Source organism: Danio rerio, chromosome 1, assembly GCF_052040795.2.
Source record: "Danio rerio strain M-AB ecotype USA chromosome 1, GRCz13ab, whole genome shotgun sequence".
NCBI classification, from domain to species: domain Eukaryota; kingdom Metazoa; phylum Chordata; class Actinopteri; order Cypriniformes; family Danionidae; genus Danio; species Danio rerio.
The window spans coordinates 52,030,365-52,043,697 of record NC_141021.1 but is presented as its reverse complement, the minus strand read 5'-3'; the positions used below and the strand labels follow the sequence as shown (position 1 = coordinate 52,043,697).

Below are 13,333 nucleotides of genomic sequence, written 5' to 3'. Positions count from 1 at the left end.
CATAGAAATTGACCCCTAACCTGATTTCAATGTTCCTGGATTAACATTTATGCTAGGGAAAATGTATGGATTACACTTACTAACAAAAATGATGTTCAAGGATCAACATAGATGTTAATTCAGGCTAACATTCTGATTAGCAAAATTAAGAAGTGTGCCATTGACATATAGTATGGGGGAGAAAGTCAACGTTGTTTTCCCCCAAAATTATCCAGAATATCTTTTTTTTGTGCACTCGTCCAAGAAAAAGAAATTCATAACGTTTGGCAAACAAGTGGGGCTAAAGCAAATGACAGAATTTTCCAACAGTATCTGGATGCAGCCTTTATGATCCAAGCTGATTTTCATTTTTGGGTGAACTATCCCTTTAAAAGACCGCAAACAATGTGGCTACAATGTGGCAACATGGTATAACCACTTGAAATTAACTTGTTTGTTGGTTAACCAACACGTTAGTCACTTGACGTTAAAACTGACAACTGAATTTACTAATACTTTAGCCTACATAGCAGTGTATCGCAAATAGTCTTTAGATAGTTGACGTGCTGTACTGTTGTGTTTAAAATCCAGTTAAAACCAGTTAACACACTGTGTATTGTACAGTGTTAAATCCCATATAATACCCCGATTGACATGAAAACAAAACGTTCAAAATATCTTCATGGCAGAGGTGTTGAGGAAATTCGCCTTGGTTTCTTTCGTTTTCCCATCCGACCATAAACGCGGAAGAATAACAAACATCACTTTCATTTCGAGGGAAATCCTGATGCGCGTTCACCGGTCCATGGATTCAGCGAGACGCTGCTGGAGTCTGAAGGTTTCATCCTCGCGGTGAACATGTTGTGTTATTGGGGAGCGCAGGTCCGAGAAGGATTCGGTTTGTTAAAACCTGAGCAGGTCAGACATGGAAACGGGGGGGTTAAATCTATCTGTCCGAAATCAGCTGTTCAGGACATGTCAGCTGGGAAGACTTTCGTTGGATTCATCCGGGATGGGAAGGTGTCGGTGCTGAGACTGCGCGATGAAGACTGTAACCAAGATGGAAAACTAAGTATGATAAATGTAGTGTGGGTAAAGTTACTATTAAAACAGGCCCGTATCCCGCCTATTTAAAGGGGTGGTTATGTTTTGCAGTGATTCGCCTCATTTTTCTATTCAATTATGGATTTTTGTGACATTTTAAGAATTAATATTTGTTGAATCAGCTTGTCGGATTGTGATATCCACACTTTTTTGATGCACCAACAATATTTCCTACGATTTTGTCAAAGTGCTTACCAAACAATTTTTTTACTACAAAGTATTTATTAACACATTTGGATCTAAACTGTGAGTAAACCAGTTTTATTAATGCTGTTATAAGATTAGCATTTTAAATTAAAAAAAAAAATTATAAAGAAATATGCAAAAATACAGTACTATTAAATACAAATTTGTTATCATTTATTCATTCTCTTGTCGGCTTAGTCCCTTTATTAATCTAGGGTCGCCACAGCGAATTGAACCGACAACTTATCCAGCATATGTTTTACTCAGCGGATGCCCTTCCGGCAACAACCCATCTCTAGGAAACATCCATACACACTCATTCACACTCATACACTGCGGACAATAAGCTTACCCAATTCACCTGTACCGCATGTCTTTGGACTGTGACAGTGGGGAAACTGGAGCACCCAGAGGAAACCCACGCGACGGGGAGAACATGCAAACTCCACACAGAAACACCAACTGACCCAGCCGAGGCTCGAACCAGCGACCTTCTCGCTGTGAGGCGATAGCACTAACTACTGCGCCACCGCGTCACCATTTATTATCATGTATCATTTAAAAGAATTGGAATATGGTTAAACTTGTTTTTAAATAAAAACTATGGGCAAATAAAAAATTCTTTCAAACCGCCCAAACCTCCCCTGGCTAAGCAATATATTACAATTTGAAATTATTTTTTAAGTAGCTAAATGTGTTACTTATTTACTTTATACACTGTAAAAATATAATAACAAACAGTCAAGACAACAAATATTTTATTTAATAAGTTAATCTTTAGTCAGTTTGATTGATGTCATTTGAGATGACTAGAAAAGCTCATTTGATTCAACTAAAAAATTTAAGGCAGCAGTATTATTTTATAGCATAAGGAAAGTGGCATGAAAGTACCGGCCACTTTATTAGGTACACCTTACTGGTACCAGATTGGACCCCCTTTAGGTTTCAGACATGCATTCATCTTTGATGGCATAGATTCAACAAGGTACTGGAAATATTCCACAGAGATTTTGGTCCATATTGACATGAGCAACAATACTCAGGTAGGCTGTGGCGTTGACACGATGCTCAATTGGTACTAATGGGCCCAAAGTGTGCCAAGAAAATATCCCCCACACCAATACACCATCAGCAGCACTGTTGATGCAGTGCTGGTGAACTGTTGATGCAAGGCAGGATGGATCCATGATTTCATGGTGCTGACACCAAATTCTGACCCGACCATCCGAATTTTGCAGCAGAAATCTAGACTCATCAGACCAGGCAACGTTTTTTCAATCTTCTATTGTACAATTTTGGTGAGCCTGTGAGAATTGTAGCCTCAGTTTTCTGTTCTTAGCTGACAGGAGTGGCACTTGGTGTGGTCTTCTGCTGCTGTAGCTCATCTGCCTCAAGGTTGGATGTGTTGTGTGTTCATGACACCCTAATTGCATTAAAAAATATAATTACAAAATACTAAAAACCGTCACACCCTAATGAGAGTGCATGTGCTATGTGTGTTTAAAGTCTGAACAGAAGTTAAACTATTAAAAATATATGTTTCTGTAGAACAACTGGATCTAAAAAGGGAGAAAATCAGATCAATTGTCTGTGGAGAAGATGGTGCAGTTCTTCTTGCTGATGGTGGAAAAGTTCTCCTTATGGACAAATACACAGTGTGCAGGTATGTTTTATAAAGCATGACAATATTAATTTTCTTAAATATGATATCTGAGAGATTGTTATGTCTCTGCAGGCCTCTTAAAGGTCTGGACAACACAAAGGTGATTCAGATCGCATGTGGAGACCAGCATTCAGTGGCGCTGAGCAATGGTATTCACAAACATTCTGTCTTCTGACTGAGATGAACTGATTTGATGATTTATTGAGCTGTTGGTCTTTCAGATGGTCAGTTGTTCGTTTGGGGCGAGAACGCTCATGGTCAGCTGGGTTTGAGGAAAGAGCAGGCCCTCATTCAGTCTCCTCAACACCTCCAGAGTCTGTGTGGGATCCCAGTGGCTCAGATCAGCGCTGGAGGAAACCACAGCTTTGTGTTGTCTCTGTCAGGAGTCGTGTTTGGGTGGGGGAGCAACTCTGCTGGACAGCTGGGTCTCGGAGACACTACAGGTCTACTTATTTCATCTTGAAAAAACATTATATATAATGTCAGCCAGTGCTGTATCATAGTATGAATATTATAGAAATGGAAGCAATAATAGTGTCTTGTCACCACAGACAGATTCGTCCCTACAATTGTTAAAAGCTTGAGTGGAAAGAAAACAGTGTCCATCTCATGTGGAGGAGAACACACTGCCACTCTGTCAAAGGTATTGTGGTTGATTTATATAATACAACACACTGAGCAGAGAATAAAGTAGTAAATGGTTGATATTTGTCAGGGAGGAACAGTGTTCACATTTGGATCAGGAGGTTTCGGTCAGCTTGGGCACAACTCACTTAAAGATGAACATCATCCACGACTGGTTGCTGAACTGTGGGGATCTAAAGTGTCACAGGTCACATGTGGGAGGTAAACTAGAGTCAGCAGAAGCTTTAGTAACTTGGTAGGATGGTTTAATGTAACTACTGTTCATTAACCAAGCATTTGATACTTTCTTGAACAAAGACATCACACTCTTGTATTAGTTGCATTAACAAATCGGATCTACTCATTTGGATGTGGGATGCAAGGGCAGCTGGGAAATGGAGAACAGGTCAAGCAGTCTGTGCCGTTACCAGTGCTTCTGCCAACTGGTAATAATAATTAATAAGCTAATTAGTTTTGAATGTGTTCATATTAACAGTGCTACTCAATGATCAAAATGTAAATATTTGTTGCACACAGACTGTAATTGTGAATTTACGATGGAAAAAATAATCGCTGGAGAAAAGCATTCATTTGCCTTGTTTTTCAAAGTAAGACAGACATTTATGAATAAATATATTAATAATTTTAATACACTACAATAAATTTGAAATTATCTTTTGTAGAATCCTGGGAATGAGTCTACTAAACCTAAATCTAGCATGAATGGAGGTATTTTGACACTAAATGACAGAATGATTGACCGCTGGGTGTCTGGAAGTTACCCATGGCCAACAGTAAAGAAGTGAGTGTTTAATTCAGTGTTTTTGTCTTAATATTTATTCCATTTGATTGTTTATGTATGTCATTAATTATGAAGCATGTTGGGCTTTGTTTATATCCGTTTTTGTTCACATGTGTCTATGAAAAACACTTTTTCCAATAATGGTCAATTAGAACATTCAAAGGTTCATTATTCCCAGATAACAACCGCTGGAACTAATAACACAGGCTTATCTGGGAACTTCGAATCTTATTAACTGTCTGTGATGATAATATTAATGTACAGGGTGGGCCATTTATATGGATACACCTTAATAAAATGGGAATGGTTGGTGATATCAATGTTTTGTTTGTGGCACATTAGTTTATGTGAGGGGGCAAACTTTTCAAGATGGGTGGTGACCATGGTGGCCATTTTTAAGTTGGCCATCTTGGATCCAACTTTTGTTTTTTCAATAAGAGGGTCATGTGACACATGAAACTTATTGGGAATTTCACAATGAAAAACAATGGTGTGCTTGGTTTTAACGTAACTTTATTCTTTCATGAGTCACAAGTTTCTGACTAGTTATAAAATGTGTTCAATATGCTGCCCAACGTGTTAAATTGTCAATGCAACCCTCTTCTCCCACTCTTCACACCCTGATAGCAACACCGCAGGAGAAATGCCAGCACAGGCTTCCAATATCTGTAGTTTTAGGTGCTGCACATCTTGTATCTTCACACCAGTCTAAAACATTTAATAAAAACATCAATTTTAATTAAAAAATGTGAAAAAGAAGGCTGCGAATTGGAGAATTTTTGTTTGTGAATAAAATATTTTCCATACAAAATAAAAAAGTTAATAATGTAGTTCTCTGATATATCAGTTTTACCTTTATAGTAACTAATATGTTGTAGTTGAAAGGGTCTAGAAGAAGCAATAATTACCTATAAGGAGATATAAGCTTTTTGTGTTTTCACATTGAAAAAATATGTGAAACAGCATTTCGTCTTCAGTTTTACAAAATGTGCATGAACTATCAACCTCCAAATACTTTGCCAAAGTACTCTTCACTGGAGATATTTTATGAACAATTTTAAAATGAACCTCTTTTGTTTGATTGGGAATGCAGTACTTATGAGGTAATAGCCAGGCTTTTTTCCAGTCTGTAGGTCACTGAGGGATGCCCAGTAAAATGTGCCCTTAGGAACATTATACTTTTTATTTTGAAAAATTGGTCGAATATATTTATTTATACATTTTTGTCAAATAGACAAATCTTATTTAAGGTCAGCTCTGGCAAGTGTGTGGAAAAGTTTAAGTTACACATTTATGTCGTTATATCTTTCAAACCGCTGTTTTTGTCTTTTTGGCGCCATCTTGTGACCTGAATAATAAGTATAGGCCTGCGTATGTTACAAAATCCAATCGGTTTGTTTCTGTTAGCTTTACAGTTAATGAATGATTAAAGCGAAAACATTATTTATGTCGTCATCTTTCAAACCGCTTGACTTTTTGGCGCCATCTTGTGACTGAATAATAAACAGTGTCTGCTACATTCAGTCGATTTGTTTCTATCAGCTTTACATTTAATTAGAGTTAATAAATAATTACAGGCCAGTTGGCCTTTCTGTGTGGAGTTTGCATGTTCTCTCTGTGTTTGCATGGGTTTCCTCCGGGTGCTCCGGTTTCCCCCACAGTCCAAAGACATGCGGTACAGGTGAATTGGGTAGGCTAAATTGTCCGTATGAGTGTACAGTATGTGTGAATGTGTGTGTGGATGTTTCCCAGAGATGGGTTGCGGCTGGAAGGGCATCCGCTGTGTAAAAACTTGCTGGATAAGTTGGCGGTTTATTCTGCTGTGGCGACCCCGGATTAATAAAGGGACTAAGCCGACAAGAAAATGAATGAATAAATAATCCATGCCAGAGAGTGTCAGTTCCGGGTTTATGTCTATATTTAATAAATATTATAAAGCACAAAACAATTTATTCAAAATTGTACATGAATCTTATCAGTTACAGTAATCCATAATGTTCATGGGCAATTTACAGGGAAATCAAAAAAGTTTTCTCATCTGCCGTCTGCTTAAATGGAAGTTTTCTCAAACCAAGGTAAGTCACAACCAGATAGACATTATATTTATTTTTAATTTTGCTTGACTATTATAAAGCGTAGTCCATCATTTTATGTACATTTTCATTTTCCTAGCCTCGATGAGCAGGATTTTGACCTGGTTGGGAAATCTTTTTCAAAGTTAACAGACAATGAAAAAGTGATCTCAGAGGTAATAGCATCATTTTGCATTAAACTACAAAACTCAGTTTCATTTTAATGTAAAACTGCTGTGGCATCTGTAATTTCTGCAGACGACTCAAGAAATATTACTTATTAATAATACATTCATAGTACATGTACTGACCAAACAAGATTTTCACAAACCTAAGAACTAGTCAAATTAATGTGCAAGCCTCAGGTGTCGGCAAATAGAATTAAACCGTGTTCATTTGATGTCACAGGTGGTGAAGGTGATTCAGCAGACACTGCTGCCATCTCTGAATCCAAAGCCAGCTCATGAGGAATCACTGAGACTTTATCTTCTCCTCCCTGAGCTTATCAAAGGTCTCGAGCAATACCAAAGAAGTGAACTTAATAAAGCTCTGGCCTCTAAAATCCTTCAGCTGAATTCTGCTGCTCGTGAGATGTTAGGTACTGTAAAGCTAATTCACTTTATTTGTGGTATCGTCTGTGTGCTTTTCTGTGCACTGGCAACTTCTGTAGGTGAATCACATTGCAAACTTTAATTTGACGCATTGACTTTGAAGCCAAGTTCAATATTAAGTATTTTGAGAAAGACCAACTTGTTTATATTTGATGTACTTCGTATGGGTTTATTTTAGTGCATTTTGCTTAGTGCTACTCTTTGATTGGTGGAATTTGTTGTTATGGATAATGTAGTTGTTCTGCACAAATTTGACTATTAAACATTGATGTTTCACAAATAAAATTAATTAATGGAAACAATAAAAACATACACAAATGAGCTCAAAGCATGCCTGTCTTCTAAGAATGTTCAGTTATTGCCAGTGATGCCAGGGTCATGGTTTTCCCGCAAAATCTATCTCTTTTAGAAATACATGGGAAAAATTAGTTGTTGTTTTTTCCGCCAGAATGTTTCTTTCTTATGAATATAAAATAAAATAAAAATCAATTGTATTATAAAGAAAATTGATCATGGAATGCATACCTGGCAACCTGAAAGTACAAGCGGGCGAATAAAACTAAAAGCATGTCACATATTAAATGATCAGAATGTCAGTTAAGCCCACATTTGACAAAGGTTGTTCCACCACAAATGTATTAAGTTAACATAACAAATTAAGGTTCCTTGAACATAAAACAATTAAGTTGTCCCAAAAAATCCCAAGAATTGTGTTGTTTCAGCTTAAGAAGTTCGAACAACAGCAAAAAAAAATTAATAAAACGTTTAGAGACAATATTCAAGACCTTTCTCTTTTGTGGGAATCAGTTAGAAATATTGGGCTAATTTTAAGTGTTTTATTTGTAAAGTAATTTCGAGAGAATGATTGTTCATGGTTGGTCCCACATTAGCTTACGATTAATTCACTAATCAGATGATTCCTAACTCACTATAAATAACCAGAGTTTTTTTCTTTTTTTATCTCAGTATCTTCGTCTTGACAAATCCCCCACCCACCCTTACTCCCTCTCCTTTTAGATGGGTACCACGGTGGTTAAGTGATTACCACTGTTGCCTCACAGCAAGAATATCTCTGGTTGAAGTCCCTACTCAAAGTTGACCTTTTTGTGTGGAGTTTGCTTGTTCTCCCTGTGTTCGTATGGGTTTTCCCTGCACTCTCAGAAATAAAGGTACAAGAGCTGTCACTGGGGCAGTACCTTTTCAAAAGTTACATATTTGTACCTAAAGAGTCCTTAGCGGTACCTCAAAGGTACATACTGTATCAGTACACAAATGCACCTAAAATGTACCTTTGAAGTGCTAATATGGACTTTTCAGGTACAAATATGTACCTTTTGAAAAGGTATTGCCCCAGTGACAGCTCTTATACCTTTCTTTCTGGGAGTGTGGGTTCGGTTTCCTTCCACAGTCAAAAAAACAACAACACAAATTTAAAAAGTAAATTAAACATACCTAATTGGCATCATAATCAAGCTCTTAGCAAGCCACACATCTCTCCTTAGCATCCCTATATCTGTTATTAGCCAGAAATAAGTTTGGGGAGTTCATGGAGATCTATCTGAGCTCAAACTCCCCTCTCGCCCTGCTAACGGAAGGGAGCCCAGGGCTCAAGGATCTTATAAGCTCAGGGCTCTCTTCCAGAACAGCATGCCAAACAAGCTTATTACCAATCATCAGCTTTGTGTGAAGTCTTAAATTTTTTGTGGGTTGTCATCAGGGTGGAATTTTTTCCTGAAATTGGCAACCCTGGTTATTGCTCAAAGATTTCCCTTCAGAGTTTTTACCTCCAGAACCAGACTATTGTTTTCTTTTATTTCCTCAGAGATGTTCTGGTCCAAACTTCCAGATGACTGGCTCAAAAGCTTGGTGAAGCTATTTCACAAAGAATCTGCTGATCTGATTGACTATATGTCAGTGTGTGCAATGGATTCGGATCTCAAACACCTGCAGAACTTATTGCGAATCCTTCAGATGGCCTATAAGGTGCCTTTTTATACATGTGATCAAAATGACTGAAACTGAACCTGATCATTGTTGTAAAAGTCTTTCTTTCTGTGAAGGTCTGTTGCAGTACCCACAGAGACATCACTATTAGTGATTTCATCATTTATGAGATCAGTGATCTTCTAAATGCGGTGAGAACCAAAATTAATCTTATTTCTTATTAATTTATATTTTATTTTATTTTTTTTGAGGGGAAAAACAAAATACCAAAGAATTGTCTTTATTTATTTCAATAGCTGCAGGCCACCATAGATGACCTGGCCGATTGGGATCCATTCGTGGATTATGTTTACATGATGAAATTGAGAGATTATTTCATTGTAGGTTTCAATCTAACATTGACATTTGAAATTATTTTGATGAAATGTTCTTATATTAGTGCATTTCTTTCAGAAAACACTTGAAATATTGGTCAAGTTCCCTTTTGTGGCTGACTATGCATCTAAACGGGGAATTTTTAATGTAAGTTAAAGATGTGAGAATGTCAAATGCTAAATATCTCTAAATGCAATCATATTATGCCAATGCAAGTTAAGCTTAATGTAATTCTACTTTTCTTAGCACCTTGAGATTAAAATGATACGGAGATCTTCAAACAGGTTTTTAGGCAATGCCACGTTCAACGTGTTGCACATAAACAGAGAGTCATTGTTGATGGACACACTGAAGTATCTCAGGCAAAACACCCACTCATTTTCCCATCTATCAAGGGTACGTAGATACCACTAGAATGCATAAGATAAGGAAACATCGAATTTGGTAGCTTGCAATGGGATATGTTTTGGATTTGAATTGTCTCCTGTGCAGGTGGCGTTCATCGGGGAGGATGGAATAGATATGAGGGGTTTATCAGCAGAATTCTTCTCTCTTATCTCCAAGTCTTTTCTTAAATGGGATAAAAAGATTCTGGAAGTTCATCCGAGTTCACTGGTTTGGTTCAATCCTCATGTAAGTTCTAAAACATGAATTAGAATTTCCCCTTAATGTGGTTTTATTCAAATATTAATATGCAAAATGCTTGTCTTTCAGCATACACGGGGCAATAAAAATTTCTACTATCTTGGAGTGATCTGTGGAATGGCGCTCTACAACAGACATCACATCAACATTGACTTTCCACTGGCCTTATTCAAGAAACTCCTCCAGCAGAAGCCCAGTCTGGATGATCTGGAGGAGCTTTCACCTGTGGAGGCCAGGTAGAAACTACAAACCAGGCCATTTCACACAATGGTTTCACTAGTGCTTTTCAGAGCAGATCATATTCTAATTGTACTTTTATAATTCAACATTAGAAGCCTGAAAAACCTTCTTAAGGAGGATGAGGAAGTAGTGGATTTACTCTTTTTGGATTTCACGGTAAGGATTTGTATGGTCAGATTTTATGTGCATATACTGCTGTTTAAATCTATTTATTTGTGCTGTTATTTTGCTTTTTCAGGTCAAAGGGCATGAACTCGTTCCAAATGGAAGTCAAATTCAAGTAAACAAAGTTAACAGGTAGCAAGAGTTTGCTCTATCTATCTATCTATCTATCTATCTATCTATCTATCTATCTATCTATCTATCTATCTATCTATCTATCTATCTATCTATCTATCTATCTATCTATCTATCTATCTATCTATCTATCTATCTATCTATCTCTCTATCTATCTATCTATCTATCTATCTATCTATCTATCTATCGTATCAAGCACACCACCATTTTTTGCAGAAAACAAATGTCTAATGATGCTGTTGACTAGGAATTTTCACCAGATGTCAGTAACAACCAAATGAATCCATACATACAAAGAAAACAAAACAAATAAGATTAGAAATTAAGTTATGCGTAATAAAATGAAATGACAAAGGTAAAAAGTATTGAACACATGAAGGAAGGGGGGGTATAAATGGCAGTGAAAGCCCAGACAGAATCTCTCTGTAGTTATTGAGCAACCCTTGTCAGTCTTTAATGTAAATTAATATTAGCCTAACACCTACTTTACCAGGTGAGAATGTATCTATCTATCTATCTATCTATCTATCTATCTATCTATCTATCTATCTATCTATCTCAAGATGCATTTTAAAGTTTCAGTCAAACTTGTCTCGACTTTCTATAATACGTTACTGCTGAACACATTACATAAAAGACAACTGAAAAAGGGATATTAGACTATACCAGACATATATGGCAACATTTTGCACTTCCAGCTTTTTTTATTTCAAAATAAGAACACTGTGTTTTTTTCATGTAGACAGAAGTATGTGGATTTGTACGTTGACTTTGTGTTCAACAAGTCTGTGAAGACTCAGTTTGAGCAGTTTACGAGAGGGTTCTCTAAGGGCTGCCCGCTCGATGCGTGGACCATGTTTCACCCTGAAGAGCTGCAGGAGCTTCTCCACGGCTCTCCTCAATATAACTGGAAGGAGTTTCAACAGGTAAATGGATACTACATAGATATTTACAACACACTTTTAAATTATAAGTACTTAAGACCTGTTTTGGTGCAGTCGGCTTCCTATGAAGGCTGTTCTGCCTCTGATGAGCTCATCAAGAACTTCTGGACTGTTTTCTTTGAGCTCTCTGAAGAACACAAGAAGAAATTTCTAAGTAAGCTTGAATACTTTGCCTCATTTGCATAATTAAGCATTTATATTATAGGCTCTCAGCTTCACTGATTCTCTTACTCTTCAGTGTTCTTGTATGGAACGGAGCGTGTACCTGCTGGAGGTTTCTCAAAGCGCCGTATCAAGATTTCTACAAGAGACTGTCCTGATCCAGATGACCATTTACCAAAGGCCCAGACCTGTTTTGGCAGATTAGTTCTTCCGAAATACACTGATATCAACACACTTCGCAACAAGCTAACACACGCAATAAACGTTTGTGAGGTTTTTGGTCTAGAGTAAACATCTCTCGACATTGCAGGGGTCTGTTCTTCGTACGTGGATTACTCAGTAAGCTGGATTTGGATGTTGATGATTTGACATGATCCAGGATCGTTTCGTTTTTCCAAACTGATCTGATTGTTGTTGTCATAACAACAGTTCTGGTAGATCAAACCTGGTCGGGAGCAGGTTCAATTCATATAAACAGGATTAGATCGGGTCAGTTCAAGCAAAGATAATACTGAAAGTATGTGCCGAATTCTGATATTTTCTTACAGTAGTATTTATATACACTTGGAAAAAGAGTAAATATTTTTTTAACTACTTATATATAAAGTTATAGTTATTAATAAAATAAATAAAGTTATACATATTAATAAAACGTATGCAATCTGCACTCTGAAATGAAAGTACAAAGACTGCCACCTGGTGGTGCAAAGACAAAACTTATTGATATGAACTTTTTAGATCGCTTTAGTACAATTTGTGTATGATACTAGACATGCACAATATGTGACTTTTTAAAAGCAATAATACATTTATGCAGTCATAAACATGTTTTGACAGTTAATATGCTGGTGATCTGATGCTTCATAAAAGTTGCAGACGCCTTTACCAATATCAAAATGCTTTTGTAAAAATCCAGTTATTCTTTACACTGATTAAAAAAACGGATACTATAATACTACTATAATAAGGAAAATCCGCTCTAACTGTAAAACTAAATAAATTGCTCTTGACACATAAAAGCATGCAGCCCACAACAAGGTGTAAAGTTATTGCGTGTCATATTTAACAAACCATTTACTGCTAATTTGATGTAATTTTGCTCACACTGATAATTGAATATTAATTAGATGATGTCATAAATCTGCTGTGCCGTCAACCAATCGTTGCATTGCTGATCATGATTTCGAGGATCGATAGATCTGTCCTTCACGACACATGCAGCGATCTCAGATAAGTTTATCCAGACATTTTTATCTGATTCACAAACTTGTTTGAAGAACCAAATTAGCGAGAGATCAGTTATCAATATTAAAATATCCAGGATCTGCGAAATCATCTTAGATCATTTAAGCGAGGTACGAAGAACGGACCACAGATGTCAAAGTTGTCAATACAAAAATATATGCAATTTATATGTGTATATCTATCGTGTCTATATGTAAAATTTTACTCGAACCATGTGAGAACCATTAATTTTCCTTGAGTGTCTTAATATACATTGCAGATCACTGTTTTATGAAGGTATATATATATATATATATATATATATATATATATATATATATATATATATATATATATATATATATATATATATATATATATATGCAGGGTTATCAACAATGTGTGTATATTTTTGGCTTGGAACAGCCTTCTGTTAAACATTTTTGTGTTCATCCTTGCT

The 13,333-nt window shown here is 36.5% G+C and overlaps 1 protein-coding gene across 2 annotated transcripts; it reads left to right on the top strand.

Moving 5' to 3' along the window:
- The first annotated feature begins 750 nt into the window (after window positions 1-750).
- On the top strand, window positions 751-12,271 carry herc56.2 (HECT and RLD domain containing E3 ubiquitin protein ligase 56.2). Of its 2 annotated transcripts, none has more exons than XM_087236415.1 (24): window positions 751-1,051; window positions 2,818-2,932; window positions 3,005-3,081; window positions 3,154-3,375; window positions 3,484-3,575; window positions 3,648-3,778; window positions 3,875-4,002; window positions 4,094-4,164; window positions 4,240-4,358; window positions 6,374-6,433; window positions 6,531-6,606; window positions 6,839-7,028; window positions 8,864-9,024; window positions 9,102-9,176; window positions 9,282-9,365; window positions 9,439-9,507; window positions 9,607-9,756; window positions 9,853-9,993; window positions 10,075-10,241; window positions 10,338-10,401; window positions 10,484-10,542; window positions 11,286-11,469; window positions 11,542-11,641; window positions 11,726-12,271. In XM_087236415.1, the coding sequence occupies exons 1-24, from the start codon at window positions 838-840 to the stop codon at window positions 11,938-11,940; spliced, it is 2,964 nt and encodes a 987-aa protein (XP_087092541.1). In that variant the 5' UTR covers window positions 751-837; the 3' UTR covers window positions 11,941-12,271. The 2 variants fall into 2 exon arrangements, with proteins under 2 accessions (XP_087092541.1, NP_001139174.1); NM_001145702.1 differs by having other exon boundaries at window positions 781-1,051; window positions 9,288-9,365; window positions 11,726-11,959.
- Window positions 12,272-13,333: the final 1,062 nt, after the last annotated feature.